The sequence below is a fragment of the Centruroides vittatus genome, unplaced genomic scaffold (genome assembly GCF_030686945.1).
Source record: "Centruroides vittatus isolate TY-2023 unplaced genomic scaffold, ASM3068694v2 contig_950, whole genome shotgun sequence".
In the NCBI taxonomy this organism is placed as follows: Eukaryota; Metazoa; Arthropoda; class Arachnida; order Scorpiones; family Buthidae; genus Centruroides; species Centruroides vittatus.
Window position 1 is genome coordinate 1440482 of NW_027122629.1, and position 16961 is coordinate 1457442.

Sequence of the window (16961 nt, forward strand, 5' to 3'; positions counted from 1 at the left end):
CTAATTTTACGCGCCGAGCTACGTTCTACAACGAAAGCGATACGTAACTAAAAATGTAATAATAATTTTTTCTAAAAGAAAATATTAAAATTTATAATAATTTCATTTTAAAAATATTTTAAACGAAAAATTCAATAATGAATAAAATTCGACATTAAAGAGGGCGCTACACGAGGTGGGTCGCAATTTCGGTCCAGATGATGGTCAATGAACTTTTGTTAGATTAATTTTGTTATTCTTCTAATTTAGAGATTTTAGTTTTATTCAAATTATAAACATGATTAGAGCAATAAGCGGATGCAGATATTTCTCTTCCTCCTCTAGAATCCAGGCTGCAATGAAGAATATTGTTGTAATTGGAGGAGGTTTGATGGGCTCTGGAATAGCCCAGGTAATACTTACTTTATATTGAAATTGACCTTACATTTTACCATTTAAGTTAATTCATAAAATTTTTATTTTATTTTTGTATAAACATTATATAAGAACATGATTTTGCATATACCTTTAACAAATTATATTGGTTTAAGGCTTAAAGCACAGGATTTTGTTTTTTCCAGAAGTGATAGAACCCTGTTATGGTTGTAAGTAGAGTGACCAGATGGCCATAAATGAAAAAGAACATTTTATTTCAGTGTATGGGACGTGAGAAGATAATGTAGTATGTATGTGCTATGATGCTAGTGGAAGTAACCGCTAGCATTGTAGTGCATTTACCCTGTACATCCACAGTAGTATGGGGGAAAATAGATTTTCGTGTTCTAGTTTGGGTTCCCTAATGGTTCTAGTATAAACAAAGCCCGATAGTTATATTAAAGCAAAATGATTGCCAGATTAAATTGGGATATATTATTGCTATTATTAATAATTAAATTTTATGCAATTTGGCATAGAGGTAATGCTAGACACCCGCTCTTATTAAATTTAATAATTATAATTGATATTTATTAAATAATTTAGAAGGTTTTGGAAGGAAAGTATTGGCCCGGAGTGGGACTTGAATCTGCAATTGCCACATATGCAAATGTGGGTTCAAGTCCCATTCTGAGTCAGTTGTTTTCATTATTTAATAAATATTTAATTATAATTATTAAATTTAATAAGAGATGGCACATTATATCTATCTCTTGGTTAAATTACAGTATTTATAAAATACAGTAGCAGTAATATAGTTCAATTTAATCTGACAATTGTTTGGCTTTAATATTAGTTCTAGTTACAGTACTATCTCTAGGGAGAGTTATTCCCATATTATTAAATTTCACTTAAATTCTTTATTTAATTTTGTTTTTTTTTTTGTCTTTATGATATAAATATCTATGTATTTATATCATAAATAATGAAATTTAGTGAATAATGAAAATCATGTGAATTTAGTGATTATTATCAATTAATATATTTGAATATTTTATAACATTTTGGAATATTAATCATTACTTTTATTAAATAATATTATGAATATAAATATTTACTTTTGTTATTTTTAATATTTATATAGGTAGCAGCTCAAACAGGTCATGAAGTAATTTTAGTTGATGTAAGTGATGAAATTTTAAAGAAATCTGAAACTAATATGAAAAAAAGTCTGGAGAGAATTGCAAAAAAGAAATTTGCTGATGATGCTCAGGTAATATATTTTTGAAGTGTAGTTAAGTTATAATCACATATTCATATTGACAAGTTTTGATAATGGAAAGACTAAATAAGTATTATCTTATCATTAATGTGGGAATATTTACTAATCTACAAACAAAAGTTCAAAGTGTTATGTTCTAATCAATAAAAGTCAGCAAAATGCTGTACAGTAATTTTCAGTTTTCGTTAACTTAGGTTAGTAATGTTGGTGATACACCACGGTGTTTTCTAGGGAAGGTTAAACCCAGTGGTTTCCCATTGCCGTCTCTGAGACGTGATGTTATGCACGGAGAAAATGCCTTCCGGGAGATCTTGTATGGGAAACTGGCCCCTATTCAGGTGTTACAAACATGGAGAAAACCCGGAAAACTCCATGTGGCCAGCCTGTCCGAGCGCAGCGCGAACCCACAACCGAACTCTCAGTGTTTAGCGATGGAACTGCTCGGCCATTGGTGGGCACATATATATAATAATTGTTTTTTTTAATGCAATTTCTCATATTTTTGTATCTAAATTATACATATGTAATGTATACGTGAACTTTAATTGATCTTAAATATTTAGAATCTTCAATTTAAATTTCATATTATTTAACATATTTTCAGGCAGGCCAGAAATTTGTAACAGATACATTGAAGCATTTGAAAACCATGACAAATCCTAATGAAGCAGTAAAAACGGCAGATCTTGTAATTGAAGCAATTGTTGAGAATTTAGATATCAAGCAAAAATTATTTGAAGGCTTGGATATAAATGCTCCACAGTAAGTATCATAATTAATTATAAAGTTAAAATAATTAAAATATTAATGACAGATATTTGAAAAATGTATTTATATATGTATTTATAATGTATTATTTTTTCCATACATATTGTCAAATTCTTAATAATATAATTAATATTTTTTATTTTTGTTATTTTGTCTATAATATTCAATTTGCACAATTTAATTTACAAAATATTTATAGCTAAGCTAAACATTATCCTGTATTAGTAGGGTGATTCTTAAATTATGCTTATTTAATATTTTTAGTATAATAATTTTCAAACATTTTTATTAAAAAGAAATTTTAAATTGAATGATGTTATACATAAATGTGTATTGAATTTTAAGATGATATTCTAAATTATATCATTAGCTGCGATTAGATTTTAGAATTAATACATTATTTTTTTATTATTTGTTATATCAATACTTTTATGGGTCATTAGATTATTAAATACAGGTACTCCTCACTTTACGACCTGTCTGCTTAACGACCAATCAAGTTTTGACCTGCAATTCGGGGAATCCCCTTTCTCAGCTTGAGTGTCGGTCAGTGGCGAACAGTGACATGCCCACTAAGTGTACTATAATAGTCTTATAGTACTATAATAGGCTAATAGCGTACAATAATAGTCTTTTTATGAATAAATTTGAAGTTTGTTGCATAATTTGTATAATTTTACAATGATCCTATATTCCCGGTGCAAGCTCCTCGCTTATCAACCAATTCGCTTAACGACGTAGTCGTCGGAATGGAACTCGATCGTAAAGTGAGGAGTACCTGTATTGTTAAATTTAACATTCATTGTGATAGGTTTGGAAAATGAATAGTTCATTTGAAAACAAATTTATTTTATAGAAACTATTATTTAGTTAGCTAATTCAATTGATATTATTTGAATGATTAAATAGATCTACTATTTTTGCTTCAAATACTTCTTCGCTTCCAATTGGAGAAATTGCTAAAGCTACTCAGAGAAAAGATCGGTTTGGTGGATTACACTTTTTTAATCCTGTACCTGTTATGAAATTATTGGAGGTAAAAGTTAAATATCTAGATGACAGTTTTATTTTATAGGAATTTAATTATAAAATATGCAAAATTTGAATTTTTAGGTAGTAAGAATTCCAGAAACAAGTGATGAAACTTATAACAAAATGATGGAATTTGGTAAAAATATGGGAAAAGCAACAGTTTCTTGCAAGGTTTGTTTGTTACTTTTGTGTAATCATAATTATTACTATGACAAATTTAAATTAGTAGAACAGAATTGATTGTAACAATTTCAAATTTTGAGATAAAATGAAATTTTTTTTTTTTTTTGTATTATGTGTAAACATATTTTATTACACATTTCAATGGGTTTTGTTTGTTGTATTGGGGTGGCAATTACTGTCTTAGGCAACATTGCCTGTAAATAATAAATTCAATGCTGGGAAAAAGTTTGGAATCATGACATAAAAGAACACTTTCTCTTATGTTTAATTCCAAATACAATGTAAAAAAGCTGTTAAATATTTATCAAAATTATTTATAGCATAAAATTCATCACAGCAATTTTGTTTTATGAACATTTAAGCAGTATAAACAAAATTTAATCAAGTGAGCAAAAAGTATGGAATTAATAGATCTCTGGGTAAAATGTAAGAAATCATACAAGATTAACATAAATGATAATGTGATACCAAAAATGGCATTTGTTTGTGCAAGTTAAGCACTCCAGTAATTGTGATCATAATTCCAATTTGAAAAATTTTTGTCTTTTAAAATTGACTATGCTATTTAGAGTTTCAATAACTAAAATTACACAAAATATTCAAACTCATCTTAGTTTCTTAAACTCCACAATATTTTAAATCAATTCAGATTTATCTGAAAGTTGTGTAAGTTTTACAATTTACAATTCAAGGAAAGTAAGCCTTGATAAGAGAAATTTTATTGTGGACCTGTCAAAAGTTTACATTTTAAACTTTTCCTACAGCTTTATTTTGGAATTTGAATACAATGCAAAAATAACTAAATTTAACCCTTCGTGAGTCGAACGGGTCTGACATAAATCGTTTAAAAATTCAGCTATTGGATTTGGTTTAAAGAAATTAGTCTAAATGTCACATATTAAATAGCAATTAATTTCTTATTAAATAAAATTAACACATTTAAAAGGTAATAAAGTTAATAAAAATGCTGCAAAACATAATGAGAAAAAATTCTCAGTCTGTATGTTTTGCAGCATTTCAGTTGAGACTAAGCTGTGAAGAATTGTCTATTGGGCACATGTAGTTCCCTGTTATGTTGTTAAATTGCAAGTTTTGTTACTATCACTAACAAAAAATACACAATGTGTCCATAACCGAACATTCCCCTACTGGATGTGTCAAGTAATGGAATGGAATTTGGTGCAATAGGTTTGCGGCAGCATTGTATCTTTTGAAAATTAATCATTGGTAAGAGCTACATTTGAATCAGTAGAAGTTTCCTGAGTAGGGTGATCTTCAAAATGCCATTGCCAAAATATTATTGCATGAGTAGAAATACAGGATAAGTATGTATCTAATGATGATATTGTCACATATTGTGCAAAGAAAGATCATTTGTAGGTATTTACAAACACAAATTAAAATTAATATTTAGTTGACATAAATGACAATTTTCCATACTGTAGCCACCAATATCTGTAGTTTCTTCATCTTTTATTCAGCGTCAGCAATTCTTTTATTTAATCTCTCTTTGATTAATATTAAAATATCTTATTATTAGAATATATAGCTTATGATTAAGTGTAAAGTGAATATTAGGTATTCAAACACAAAAATTTTAAATTTTTATATCGTCAAATAAGTGTCACTTCTTTGATTCTCAAGTCATTTTGTAATTAATTAAAGAATGAGTTTTACATTTTTTACAAAATTTGTGTGATATTTGAATTTTATTTGGCCTTTTCCTTAAGATGAATGCCACTGTCTGGTTATGTATCACTCTGTTCCCTAATTGGACAATTTTTTTAAAAATTTCCTTTGATACTGACAAAATGCTTGCTTAAAAAGTTGGGCAATAGACCAGTGCAAGTGACAATGTATAAATTCATTCTCTATAGCCTCAATTCCCAAGAAATGATTGTAAATCAAAAAGTGGCCAGATGTGGAACAGTCTCCCCCTATAAATATTAAAAAATTAGTATATAAATATTATAACACAAGTATTAATGAATTAATTATAAATTTTACTTATTTTGAATATTCTTATTTAGGATACTCCAGGTTTTATTGTGAATCGTCTTTTGATTCCTTACATGTTAGAAGCAATCAGGATGTTAGAAAGAGGTATTAAATTTATTCATGCTAACATTGTTAAAATTGAAAAAAATTATTTTAAATAAGTTTTTAAAATTTTTTATATAAAATATAAAATTTTACACAAATAGTATATTATTGGGTTTTTTTTTTAATTGTTCATAAACAATGATTTAACATTCATACAACTTTTTGAAGAAACAAAGACTAATTATCACATAAATTAAGTATAATTTGTGATAAAGACTAAATATATTTGTTCATTACAGTGCAATTATTCATATTTATCTCATTAAACTTATATATAAATAAATAAATAAAATCCATAAAATAGAACTGTTATTGAAGTCTTTCGACGATTTTGTTTTTTGTAGGAATGCATTTTACTGTAGTTTTTGAATATAAATAATAATGATGTACCGTATTTATTTTATAATACCAGTGCTGGGATGAAAATTAATATTAGATTTTGTGGTGATCTAATAGCATTTCTACATACATTATATTGTTTATGAATGCAAATATAAACATTGATTAACCCAGCTTAAGATTAACACCAAATAATTGCCAGATTATATTGGGCTATAATAATCCTACTATTAATAATTAAATGTCAGGTAAATTGGCCTAGAGGTAAGTGTTAGGCACCATCTCTTGATAAATTTAATAATTAATTTAGAAGATTCTGGAAGAAAAGAATGGCCTGAAGCAGGACTCAAACCCACAATGCCCACTTGCCATGTAGATGTGTCAGTTATTCTACCCAGACTTCTGTCTTATCTTTGCTTCCAGAACTATTAATTTAGATATAACCATACTGGTTATTTACATCACTGACTGTGAACATCTTCAGTGCCTGTGGCCTGTAATACCCTCCATGGCATTCAGCTGGCTACTGCTTTATCCAGACATGGTGTGTGTATATATATTAATATATATATATATTAATCTAAAATCTAGTTAATTGATGTTTTTATTAGTATATATACACCATGCTGGGATAAAGTGATAGCCAGCTGAATGCTATGAAGGGTATTACAGGCATCCCCAGTCAGTGTTGTGAGTAATCCAGTATGGTTATATCTAAATTAATAGTTCTGGAATCAAAGGTCGCGTGATCTGGATAGTGTAACTGAGTAGCTGTTTGCTGAAAAGAGTGTTTAATAAAGAAATTGTGATTAGTAAACCAATTTAATTACTGATACATTATATAGATTTAAAAAATGGAAATCACATCATCACACTTTGACTCTTAATCAGGGGTGGATCTAGGTTTTTGGGGCCTAGGGCTTATTGAAGTTTAATGGGACCCCACTTTTTGTTAATACAAATAATACTATAAATTATCATTATGATTATATTATTAATATTAACTTTTTTTTACTATACGATAAGTGCTCATTGTTAATGAAAAACTATTAAAAATTTGTGATGATAATTCAATTTTTGTAGGGCACTTGGGGGCCCAGTCCCTATTAGTCCCTATGTAGATCCGCTGCTGCTCTTAATAACTTGCTAATCAAGCTTCACATTAAAAAAATAGTTTGCAACTTTATATTCATATTTTCTCTCTCTAAACCTATGAAATTTGGCCAAACATTTCTGAAACATCCTGTATATGGAGTGAACATAATTAAAGTACCCTATTCACTGCTGTGTGGAAAGCTATTTTTACAGTCTAAATGCAATGAATCTGATAAGGTAACATTTCACAACATTCAGAAGATATTTTTATTAAAAAGTATTAGTATGAAATCTCTCAATTATGGCACTTTTGGCACTGCAAGCAAGAAACATTTTATTTGTACCATATTTTCACAGAATGACCGACATGCCAGTCTATCTAGCATGGCGTGCTGGTTTATCCGAGGGGGGATGCTGGTATGCTGGTTTAAGTGAGGCTATACATTTCTCTCTAGAGGGTGCATTAAAAAAAATGAACTAGTTATGTCACATAAAAATGAACAAGTTTTTATTCTAAAACTGAAACTCAGCAATACATCAAAAACTACTATTATAAATTTAATTTCTTCATTTTGTCTTCTTTCTAACAACGTAAAATCTCCTGGAATTCCAAAAGTGCCTTTTTATGTGTATTTTATTGTTATTTGATTCAATAATGCAAAAATAAACATATTAAATTTAAGAAACTCCCTGTAAATTATCTCAGCTTACACCAATTAATGTCAGCTTTGTGTGTGAAGTTTGAGAGGAAGGTGTTATTTTTAAGATCAGGGTAAGTAGTCAGTGTGGGCTACACTGACCACCATTACCACCAAGTCATTAATTATTTTATTGTCTTGTAAACGAAAACTCTCTTCCTGATTTTAAGTTGGTCAAATTACAATGTTGTTATTTTATTGTATTGGGAAGAATGTTTTCTTTCATGTTTAATTAACAACTAGTTTTGTTAGATCTGATTTATTTTATATTTTAGTCTCAGTTTAACTGGCATGCTGGAAACTCTGAGTTACTGGCATGTCAGTCTCCTCCATTTTTATGCAGTATGCCGGTCATTCCACAAAAATACAGTACCAGACACTCACGTTATAAGGAGACCTCAGTAATGCATGGGATACTGCTTGGTGTTGTCGCCACTTTGGAGATGTAAAATGGGAAGTTGATGATGAACAGTGTGTTCAAAAGCCAGCTGTAATTGATGCTTTCTGACACTTTTCTGGTGCAATGTGATGCTTTCTTTTAAGGCTGCCAAATTTGCAACATGTCCTAAGTAAATTACACTTTTTAACATCTCTCTCAAATGAAACTGTTGTTATTTTTTTTTTGCTTGCAATGTCAAAAATGCCACAGTGGTGGATCTGGATACTAATTTTTATTTACATAAATGTAATTTGTATGTTCTGAAATGTTACAGTACCAAATTGGTTGTATTTGGACTGCTAAATCTTTCTATACAATGTTTAATAAGGATAGTGTATTTATGATTGCCTAGTATAAAAACATACTTAATATAAAAATAATGTTAGAATTCTAGGATTTAAAAAATATTTATTAATTTTTAAAACCAGGTGATGCAAGTGCAAAAGATATAGACACAGCAATGAAATTAGGTGCTGGATATCCGATGGGTCCTTTTGAACTATCTGATTATGTTGGATTGGATACACAGAAGTTCATTTTGGATGGTTTGTGATAATGATAATAATAATAATAAGTAATTATATATATATATTGATGATTAATATTAACATAATTTTCCAGGCTGGATGAAAAAATTTCCTGATAATCCTTTATTTAAACCAATTCCAATGCTGGATAAACTAGTCAGTGATGGTAAATTAGGAATGAAGACAGGTGAAGGATTTTATAAATATGACAAAAAATAAAAAAATCAAATTGTTATAAAATGATTGTTAATTTCTACGATGATTTGCAATTTATCTTTTTTTTACATTAAAATTTTTATACTAAAAGTTGCTTGTGTAGTAATTAATGTCTAGAACATGTACGATTTATTATAATAAAACTTTAATTATTTATAGATGTTGGAACCAAAAGCTTAATGCAGGGTTCCTAAGCACCTGGGAAGTCAAAAATTTTCATTAGTGTTTGGAGAGTCAGGGAATTTGCCTCCTTGGCTGCCTTGTTGATTTTTTTGCTCACAATATGGCTAAGCGTATATGCTTGCAGTCAGAAAGAAGTAATGTGGTGCAATGCAACTTACGAAAAGGGGTGCAGAATTTTTTCAGGATCTAAAATTTCTCCCAAACATACAAAATTTCCCGAAAAATCAATGCACACAGAATAAAACCATAATTTATGAACCAGTTTAATAATTATTATTATATAGATTGGAAAATTCAAATTAAATCATACATATTAGCTAGACCTACCATACAATTTGCCATGCAACACTAAAATGATAAATTAACATAAATTAAATTAAAAGAATGCTTTAAGCTTGTGTCATCTTTGTCATAGGATAGCATATACAATTATAAACTTGATGCAATATGTTGATTAATAAAAATAAAATTGAAGTCTGTGCCATGAATGATTATTTTTAATTTTGGCATAGTAATTAATGGACTTTTTGACATCCAAAAATGCAAAATTTATTTATGATGATGACTTCAGAAAGAATTTTTATAAAGATCAAATTTTAGTTAAGGATGGCCTTCAAGTAATGAATACCAAAAAATACAGGAAAATTTCAGATTTGTCAAGAAAATTTTTGTATTATTGAAATTTTTTCATTGTGGTTATTTTGTCTAACAACACTTAAATAGGGTCAGTTTCCTATAGGAAGTCCTCCTGAGTGGCATTCCTCCTTGGCAGATTGTCTAAGTGTTGCATTACCTTATAGATTTTTAGGGAAGAATAGATTTTTAGCGAGAATTTATAGGTCTACAATTTTTCAAATTGGAGACCTATAAATTCTCGCCGTCCATCTGTGTTTTTTTAATCTCAAGAATAGTGTTAGATAAATGAAATTTAAGAGCAGTTATGGAAAACTTAGGGGTAGGAGTCCCTGATTAACTATATATAAACTTTCAAGGCAAACTGGAAGTCATGCTATTTCAATTAAAAAATTTTTCCCTGAAAGGTGTTAAATAGACGACCAGTATGACTCTGTTGCTAGCAGGAAAGTATGATGTACTGTACAGGGACAAGACACTACTAATTTGAGATGGAGAGCATAAATTTAAAATATGATTAAAAATTGCAGCTTGACATTGTGATGATGTCACAATAAATAAATGCTTGTATTTTGTATATACAGGTATACCTCACCTTACGTCGGTAATTGGTTCCAGGAGGGCGACGTAAGTCGAATTTACTTGTGTAGTTATGACGTAAGTCGAAACTACGGTGGAAAACGCCAATAATGAGCACTTAAAGACCGCTAAATAAGACGACGACACAGAAACACAGATGTTTTCGTGTTTCGTTCTCTAGGATTTATGATGATTATATTAACATTTACTGTAAATGTACATATTTTAATATGATTTTGTGTGCTTTTAACGCTTTTCTAGTGATATTACGACTTCGATATTTGTGGCGGACGGATGTAAAGTCGAATAAAATGACTCGATTTTTATTTTTCCATATACTTTTTTGACAAATGACGTATAATCGAGAACGATGTAACTCAAGGTATACCTGTATATATATTAATTAAATTCTATTCTAGGGAGTCTGTCGAAAGTTTTCTTATTAAAGAGCTCTAGAAGAAAGTGAAGTTTGAGAAACACTAGGTTAATACATTTCATTGGGCTATTTTGTATTTAAAGGCACATTGTATCAGTTTTTCAAAAACTGTATTAAGTTTTTCTTTTACAATTTAAATGAAGATAACCTGTTGATAAGAATATAAAAGCTATTACAGTGAAATGTTGACTTAATATGTGGGGTATGTATGTGTATAATAGAAAGGTAAAAAGAACTGATGAATAGCATTTTAGATTTAATAAGTAAGTTTTATTACACATAAGACTTATTATTCTACTGCATTGTAAGACTGTATTTTGAAATCAGACTTTATAAATTGTGATCACTTTGTGTAAGTTTTAAATGTTCAGGCAGATATTACAGAATATAAAAATGTGAAGATCAGGGAAAGTCATGGGATTTAAAACAAAAATTTGAGTAGTAACACTGTTAATAGATAAAGGACAAGTAATAGAAGTTTTTTGAAAGTTACTTATATAACATTAAACATTCTTATGGTAATGAATCTCCAACATAGATACACACTATAAAATGAAACAAGTATTATAAAATACAAGTTTAAACACACATTTAGTAATTGTTTATGTTTGTGTCTTCCTATCTTTACAGAAGCGAGGTTGTGAATTTTATACAAAAGTAGTTCTTGTGTTACCTCTGCTTTACTTCATTTCAGATCTCTCAGTACACTTCGACAGTATAGTTTTGACTGATTACGGTGTTGCATCTATTGTCACTTTATGTACTCACCTACACTACATCACATCATACACTAAGTCTTTATGATGTGCAAAATAATGAGAAATAATTTGTGTACTCCAGTGATGTAACAGTTAACAGAGACATAGGGATAATCAAAATATATATAAATAATAAATATAGATTTTACTTTCCTGGCTGTTACAGAATATAAAAGGAAAGTATATGGTTTAGTCAATTTTTGACTCCACTAGCTTTTCGTCACTTCCTGTTTTGACTCTCCAGTAGCCCAAAAATATAAAAAATCTTTTACAAACTGCATCTGTGTCTAACATTCATTATCTCAGGACCGTGTGTAACAAAGATTTTGAAACTCGGAAGTGTTAATTCTATATATATATATGGGATATTGAGGCTATTAAATTTTCATAGTTAAAGATTGGAAGATGGGGCACATTGTATCAGTTTTGACTTAATATGTGGGGGTAATATGAGTAATGTATCATATCTCAAGTGGGTTCAGACTTACTGAAAATTTTACTCCTTATTAACATTTACAGTTTTATTATAAACTCATTTTTATCCTCAAGATTAATTTTGTCTTTTTATAATAATATAAATATTGTTTTTTTAATAAAATCTCATAACATGGCACCCCACACAATTTTAACTTTGTGCTAATGTGTATTGGTGTTTTTTAAACTTAAATACTTTTTAAATAGAGAAGTTTTTTGTAATTTAACAAAATTATTCTACTTAACTTTTATATTGTTGTACAATTGAAAATTACCAGTTCCTAATGATCCCCTTAACCTAATGCTCAAGTGCCCAGAAAGTTGAGCAAGAGCTCTTGCCTTTAATAGAAACTTCAGAAAATGATTCATATGAAGATAAATATTATAAAGGTATTGAAATTTGATTCATAATAAACTTTTGGCAAAAACTTTTCGATCAGATACGGACTAATTAAATCGGTGTGCCGTAGTTTTTAATGACACAAACAAGCAAACCTGTTTAAAATATTTTACTATATTTTTATTTTTTATTTTAAAAACTAACAATTTACATGTTATTAATTCTATATAATAGCTATTTTTTAATACATTTATTATATATTTTCTATTTTATAATGAATTACTTTTTATTCCAATGAAACCGTGTTGTTTATTTCACTCTGTTTTCTATAGACACAATGTAGTGACACTTATCAAACACTGGGCAGATTATTCATCTTTTATTTAGTTGGGTGAGTGTTATATCTACGTAGTGCATAGTTTCTTGTGCATTTTCGAATTTTAATTTGTGTGTTTGTATGTACAAATTTCTCATGTTTGATTTTATTGTTTAGTTGGCCGAAGAGGGGCTGGAGCCCGAAACACATCTTGTAATTACCGTCCCAGCTAAATAAAGGATGAATAATCTGCCCAGTGTTTGAAAAGCATCACTACATTGTGTCTACGGAAAGCAAAATGGATTACTTTATAAGTGTTTTGTTTTATGATTTAAAATGTAAGTTTCAGTGATGGTTATACTTTGAATATTTAAGTGACAAAAATAGAATGATTTGAAAAAATGTTGTTTATTCTACTTTGAATTATTGATCATGATAATGATGATGCAAAATGTCTAGAAAATTAAGTAATCTTGATTAAAATAATCATACTCCTTAATCCTCTGATTGTGCTGATGAATTTAATATTATTTAATATATAAAATTTAATCGAATACTTTAATTGTTGCATTTTCGAGGTTTAAGCAGTATGTCCAGTTAAAAATTAGAAGAGAGAGAATTAGTTTTTTTCACCCCGTAATGAAATATAAATGTGCAAATATTATAATCTAAGGTCTATTATTATCATTTTTAGTCAGAATTTCTTTAAGAAGGTTAAACTTGAGCAATTAATTTAATATTTTTATCAGTTATGTTTTTATTTAAATATGAATTATGATATAGAAGGTAATTTAATGCATTATTATTATTTATTATATTTGCATGTCGTGGAATCATAAATAAGTGCTTAGCATTTAAAATATAAATTTTATGTTGTAATATCATATCTGATTAAAATTACAACTTGTTTTTGAAGTATAAACATACATTTACATTAAAATTCATTAAAAAATAACTATAATTTTGAAGTGATGTCTGAGAATAATTCTTTAATATATAGTAAATATTCAAAAATTCCCAGAAAAAGAAAATTTAGATATTTAATAGTGTAAGGTTAATATAAAATGTAATAAATTTCGGCAGTTAAATTTTCAGTTATTATATTAATCTACAATATTCAAAGATATTAAAATTTTAGTAAAACCTATGTTTGAAAATAGAATCACTTGTTATTTCCCTTTATAGCTTGTGCAGTTTGAGTATCTGTTATAAGAAAATCAGACTTCTGTAAGTAAAAAATAATACATAATTCACTAGTGTTGTACAATATCTTAATTTTTATTTAGAAAATAAAATTAAGGGTATATTTTACTATATTTATGGTGCTCCATATTAGATGATGAAAATCATTGACAAGTTCTGAAGGTTTTATCCATATTATTGACTTATGAAGGATAAAGTTTTGAATAAAATTGTTTTAGAAATTTCATTGTAGACAGGTTTATTGGGATGCAATTGAAAAACATTGTTAGACTTATAAATTTCCACTGTGGGCAGGCTTTTTGTCTCTCCTTCCTTAATCTCTAGAATGGAGTTAGATGAAAGTTGAGACCAAATATGGAAATCTTGGAGGCAGGAGGCTTCGATTAACTATATACAAACTTCTGGTTTGCACCGGAAGTCATGCTATTTCACTTCAAAGCTTTTCCCCCGAAAGTATGATGTACGGGGGCAATCTGCCACTAATTTGAGGTGAAAGTGCATATATTTTAAATTAAATAAATTAAAAATATGGTTAAAATTGCAGCCCAGCATTACGACGATGTCACAATAAATAATTGCCAATTTAGAATAAAAATCGCTCATTCTGCCGAATTTGGAAAATTTTATTAGTGAGAATCTGATAAATTTAGTGAGACAAAGACTAAAATTGGAAGAAATTTTATAAAATTAGTCATTCATCAATAATAATTTCCTTTACAGAGATGTCAATTAAAAAGGATTTACAATTGTTAAAACTTTTTAAAGTTAATATCAAGGAGGAGTTTCTGAAATGGTCATTCACCAGACAAAATGCAAAATTATCAAATTGAAGTAAGTTTCAATGTAATTGTAAGTAGAAGTTTTCCTAGTTGTATTAACATATCATTTTCTTATTTCTAAATATTGTAATGTTTAAGCTGTTTGCAAAATGCTTGTTGTATTTGTATTTTTGAAATGGGTCCTTGGCATCAAATATTTTTTATGCCATACAAAATCAAATCATTGTACAATGACTTCAATCATTTTTTAAAAATTTTAAAAACGTATTTACTGGTCACGTTTTTTTGGGGGGATTGCCCCATCGACCCCAATCTAAATCTCATCAGTAGTCACAATCCCAATCTCATCCTCATCATACGCATCACTGCAGTGCATTTACACGCACGTACACAATGATTAAATTTATGTTTTGTTATGTTTATCAGGTTTGGGGATGGGGCCACACCTTAAAACAACGTTAAAACGCATTGTCGTCGAATTATGCCCTCAAAGTTTCAACTTTCTATCTTAATTAGAAGTGGGTGAAATTTGAGTTGCAAGATTTGAGAACTGATATAAAACAAGTTAAATAAAAGTGTAAAAAATAATAATAATAGATGATTGAACGATCTTTCCTGTTATTTAACTTGATGGATTAAAATATCGTATTTATTATTATCGAACTTATTGAAACTCAAACTTTCAAGTTGAAGACTGTAACAACAAAGTGGCTGGATGCAATTTTAGGTGCCACTAACGCGAATTTTGATTTATTACAACCCAAAAGTTACTCCGAGAGCCATTTTTAAATATAATTTTGGAAGGCCAAAGTGGCGAATTGTAACAAATTAGGCTAATTTATTACACATATCAAGAAATTCATGTTTTACAACGTGTGACAATATACGCGATTTGGTGCATACAGGATGATGCACCAAACACGTTGTAAAATGACTGGAATAAAAATTAGATTAGTAATGTAGGTCACACGTCCAACTTGCAAGTTGAATTTGTTTTGTATCTTTGGCTTTTGCTTAAATTGATTCGGCAAACTTGTTAATAATTTCGCAGCAAACGATTTCGGCTCGAATTTGGATTAGCCTTTATCGTATAAATTATTTAATTATGAAGCGGATACACTGCTTTGTTTCTGATATTCTGGCAATTGGACAGTCTGGGCCACTAAATTTAACAATATAATCGTTAAATATAAAGAATATTTGATAGTTTCATTAATTTAAATTGACAGCATTACTCGTGCAAAGAGTTTATTCACACGTTTACAACTGGATATAGATTAGTTTCATCCTGCTGGATTTTGTCCATTATTCTAATAGTTGCACGAACAAAGGAGGGGAATAAAACTCCCGACCCACAACTGTACTGGAAGAAAAAAAAAATCACTCATACGTAGCAATTATGAGTTATTCACACCAATTTATCAGCGAGTTGATTATACAACAGGGCCAACGTTTTGTTACTAGTATCCGGATCTCGTTGTAATAGAACTTATTCACATCAATTAGTTAACCGGATGATCGCAAAATATCTCGTAATAATTTCTATTTTGTAGGACTTGAAATGAATTTCTCTGCCACAAGTTGTGTTGCTACAATATAAATTTCATTTTAAAAAAATAAGCATGGTTCGAAGAGGAGAAACAATTTATCATACTTCGAATTTTTCATGGAATTCAATAAAATTCTCACATTATATGACGATAAATCATAAGTATTATTGGAGTAAAGACACGAAACAATATAAATAAAAAAAGGAATTTTAATTAGGAGAAGATTTTTGGAAAATTTTATAGCCCCTCTGTGGGGTGCCAGGGGCTCATTGACTCTCCTCTTGGTGCTTCGCCATGTCTACTTGTCTTGTTTAATTTATGATATTATCCGGTTAATATCTTAATTGCATATAAGATAATTTAACATTGTATCCGGAATATTTACTATTTTGTGTAATGAAAAATATATCTGTTAAGACTTAATCCTCGCATTAATTAAAACAAATATTTAACATTCTATTTATTAGACTTGTTATATTGTAGTGTTATAAATTTGAAAACTTAATTTTTTAATTATGTTAATTCATACTAAAATAAAATAAAATAAAAACACCGAGACAATACCAACAAATATAACAAAGCATTTTTATTTTCCTGGCTCTGGGGTAGAAACTTAAATTTTAGTGGTTAATTATGCTGTATTTTATGCGGTATTAGTCATTGAAAATTTATAT

General features: G+C 28.8%; 1 protein-coding gene across 1 annotated transcript; it reads left to right on the plus strand.

Annotated features, from left to right (window-relative positions):
* The first annotated feature begins 172 nt into the window (after window positions 1-172).
* Window positions 173-9126, plus strand: LOC136985111 (hydroxyacyl-coenzyme A dehydrogenase, mitochondrial-like). The gene is made up of 8 exons (XM_067282318.1): window positions 173-391; window positions 1499-1627; window positions 2241-2398; window positions 3314-3440; window positions 3518-3607; window positions 5650-5722; window positions 8722-8838; window positions 8915-9126. Exons 1-8 carry the CDS (start codon window positions 278-280, stop codon window positions 9037-9039), a joined length of 933 nt encoding a protein of 310 aa, XP_067138419.1. The 5' UTR covers window positions 173-277; the 3' UTR covers window positions 9040-9126.
* Window positions 9127-16961: the final 7835 nt, after the last annotated feature.

Bases quoted from the DNA above. Each gene is read 5' to 3' on its own strand.
- LOC136985111 (XM_067282318.1), top strand. From the start codon at position 278: ATGATTAGAGCAATAAGCGGATGCAGATATTTCTCTTCCTCCTCTAGA. The intron at 3,441-3,517 runs GTAAAAGTTAAA...TTGAATTTTTAG, and splicing joins CTGTTATGAAATTATTGGAG to GTAGTAAGAATTCCAGAAAC. The intron at 8,839-8,914 runs GTTTGTGATAAT...ATAATTTTCCAG, and splicing joins ACAGAAGTTCATTTTGGATG to GCTGGATGAAAAAATTTCCT.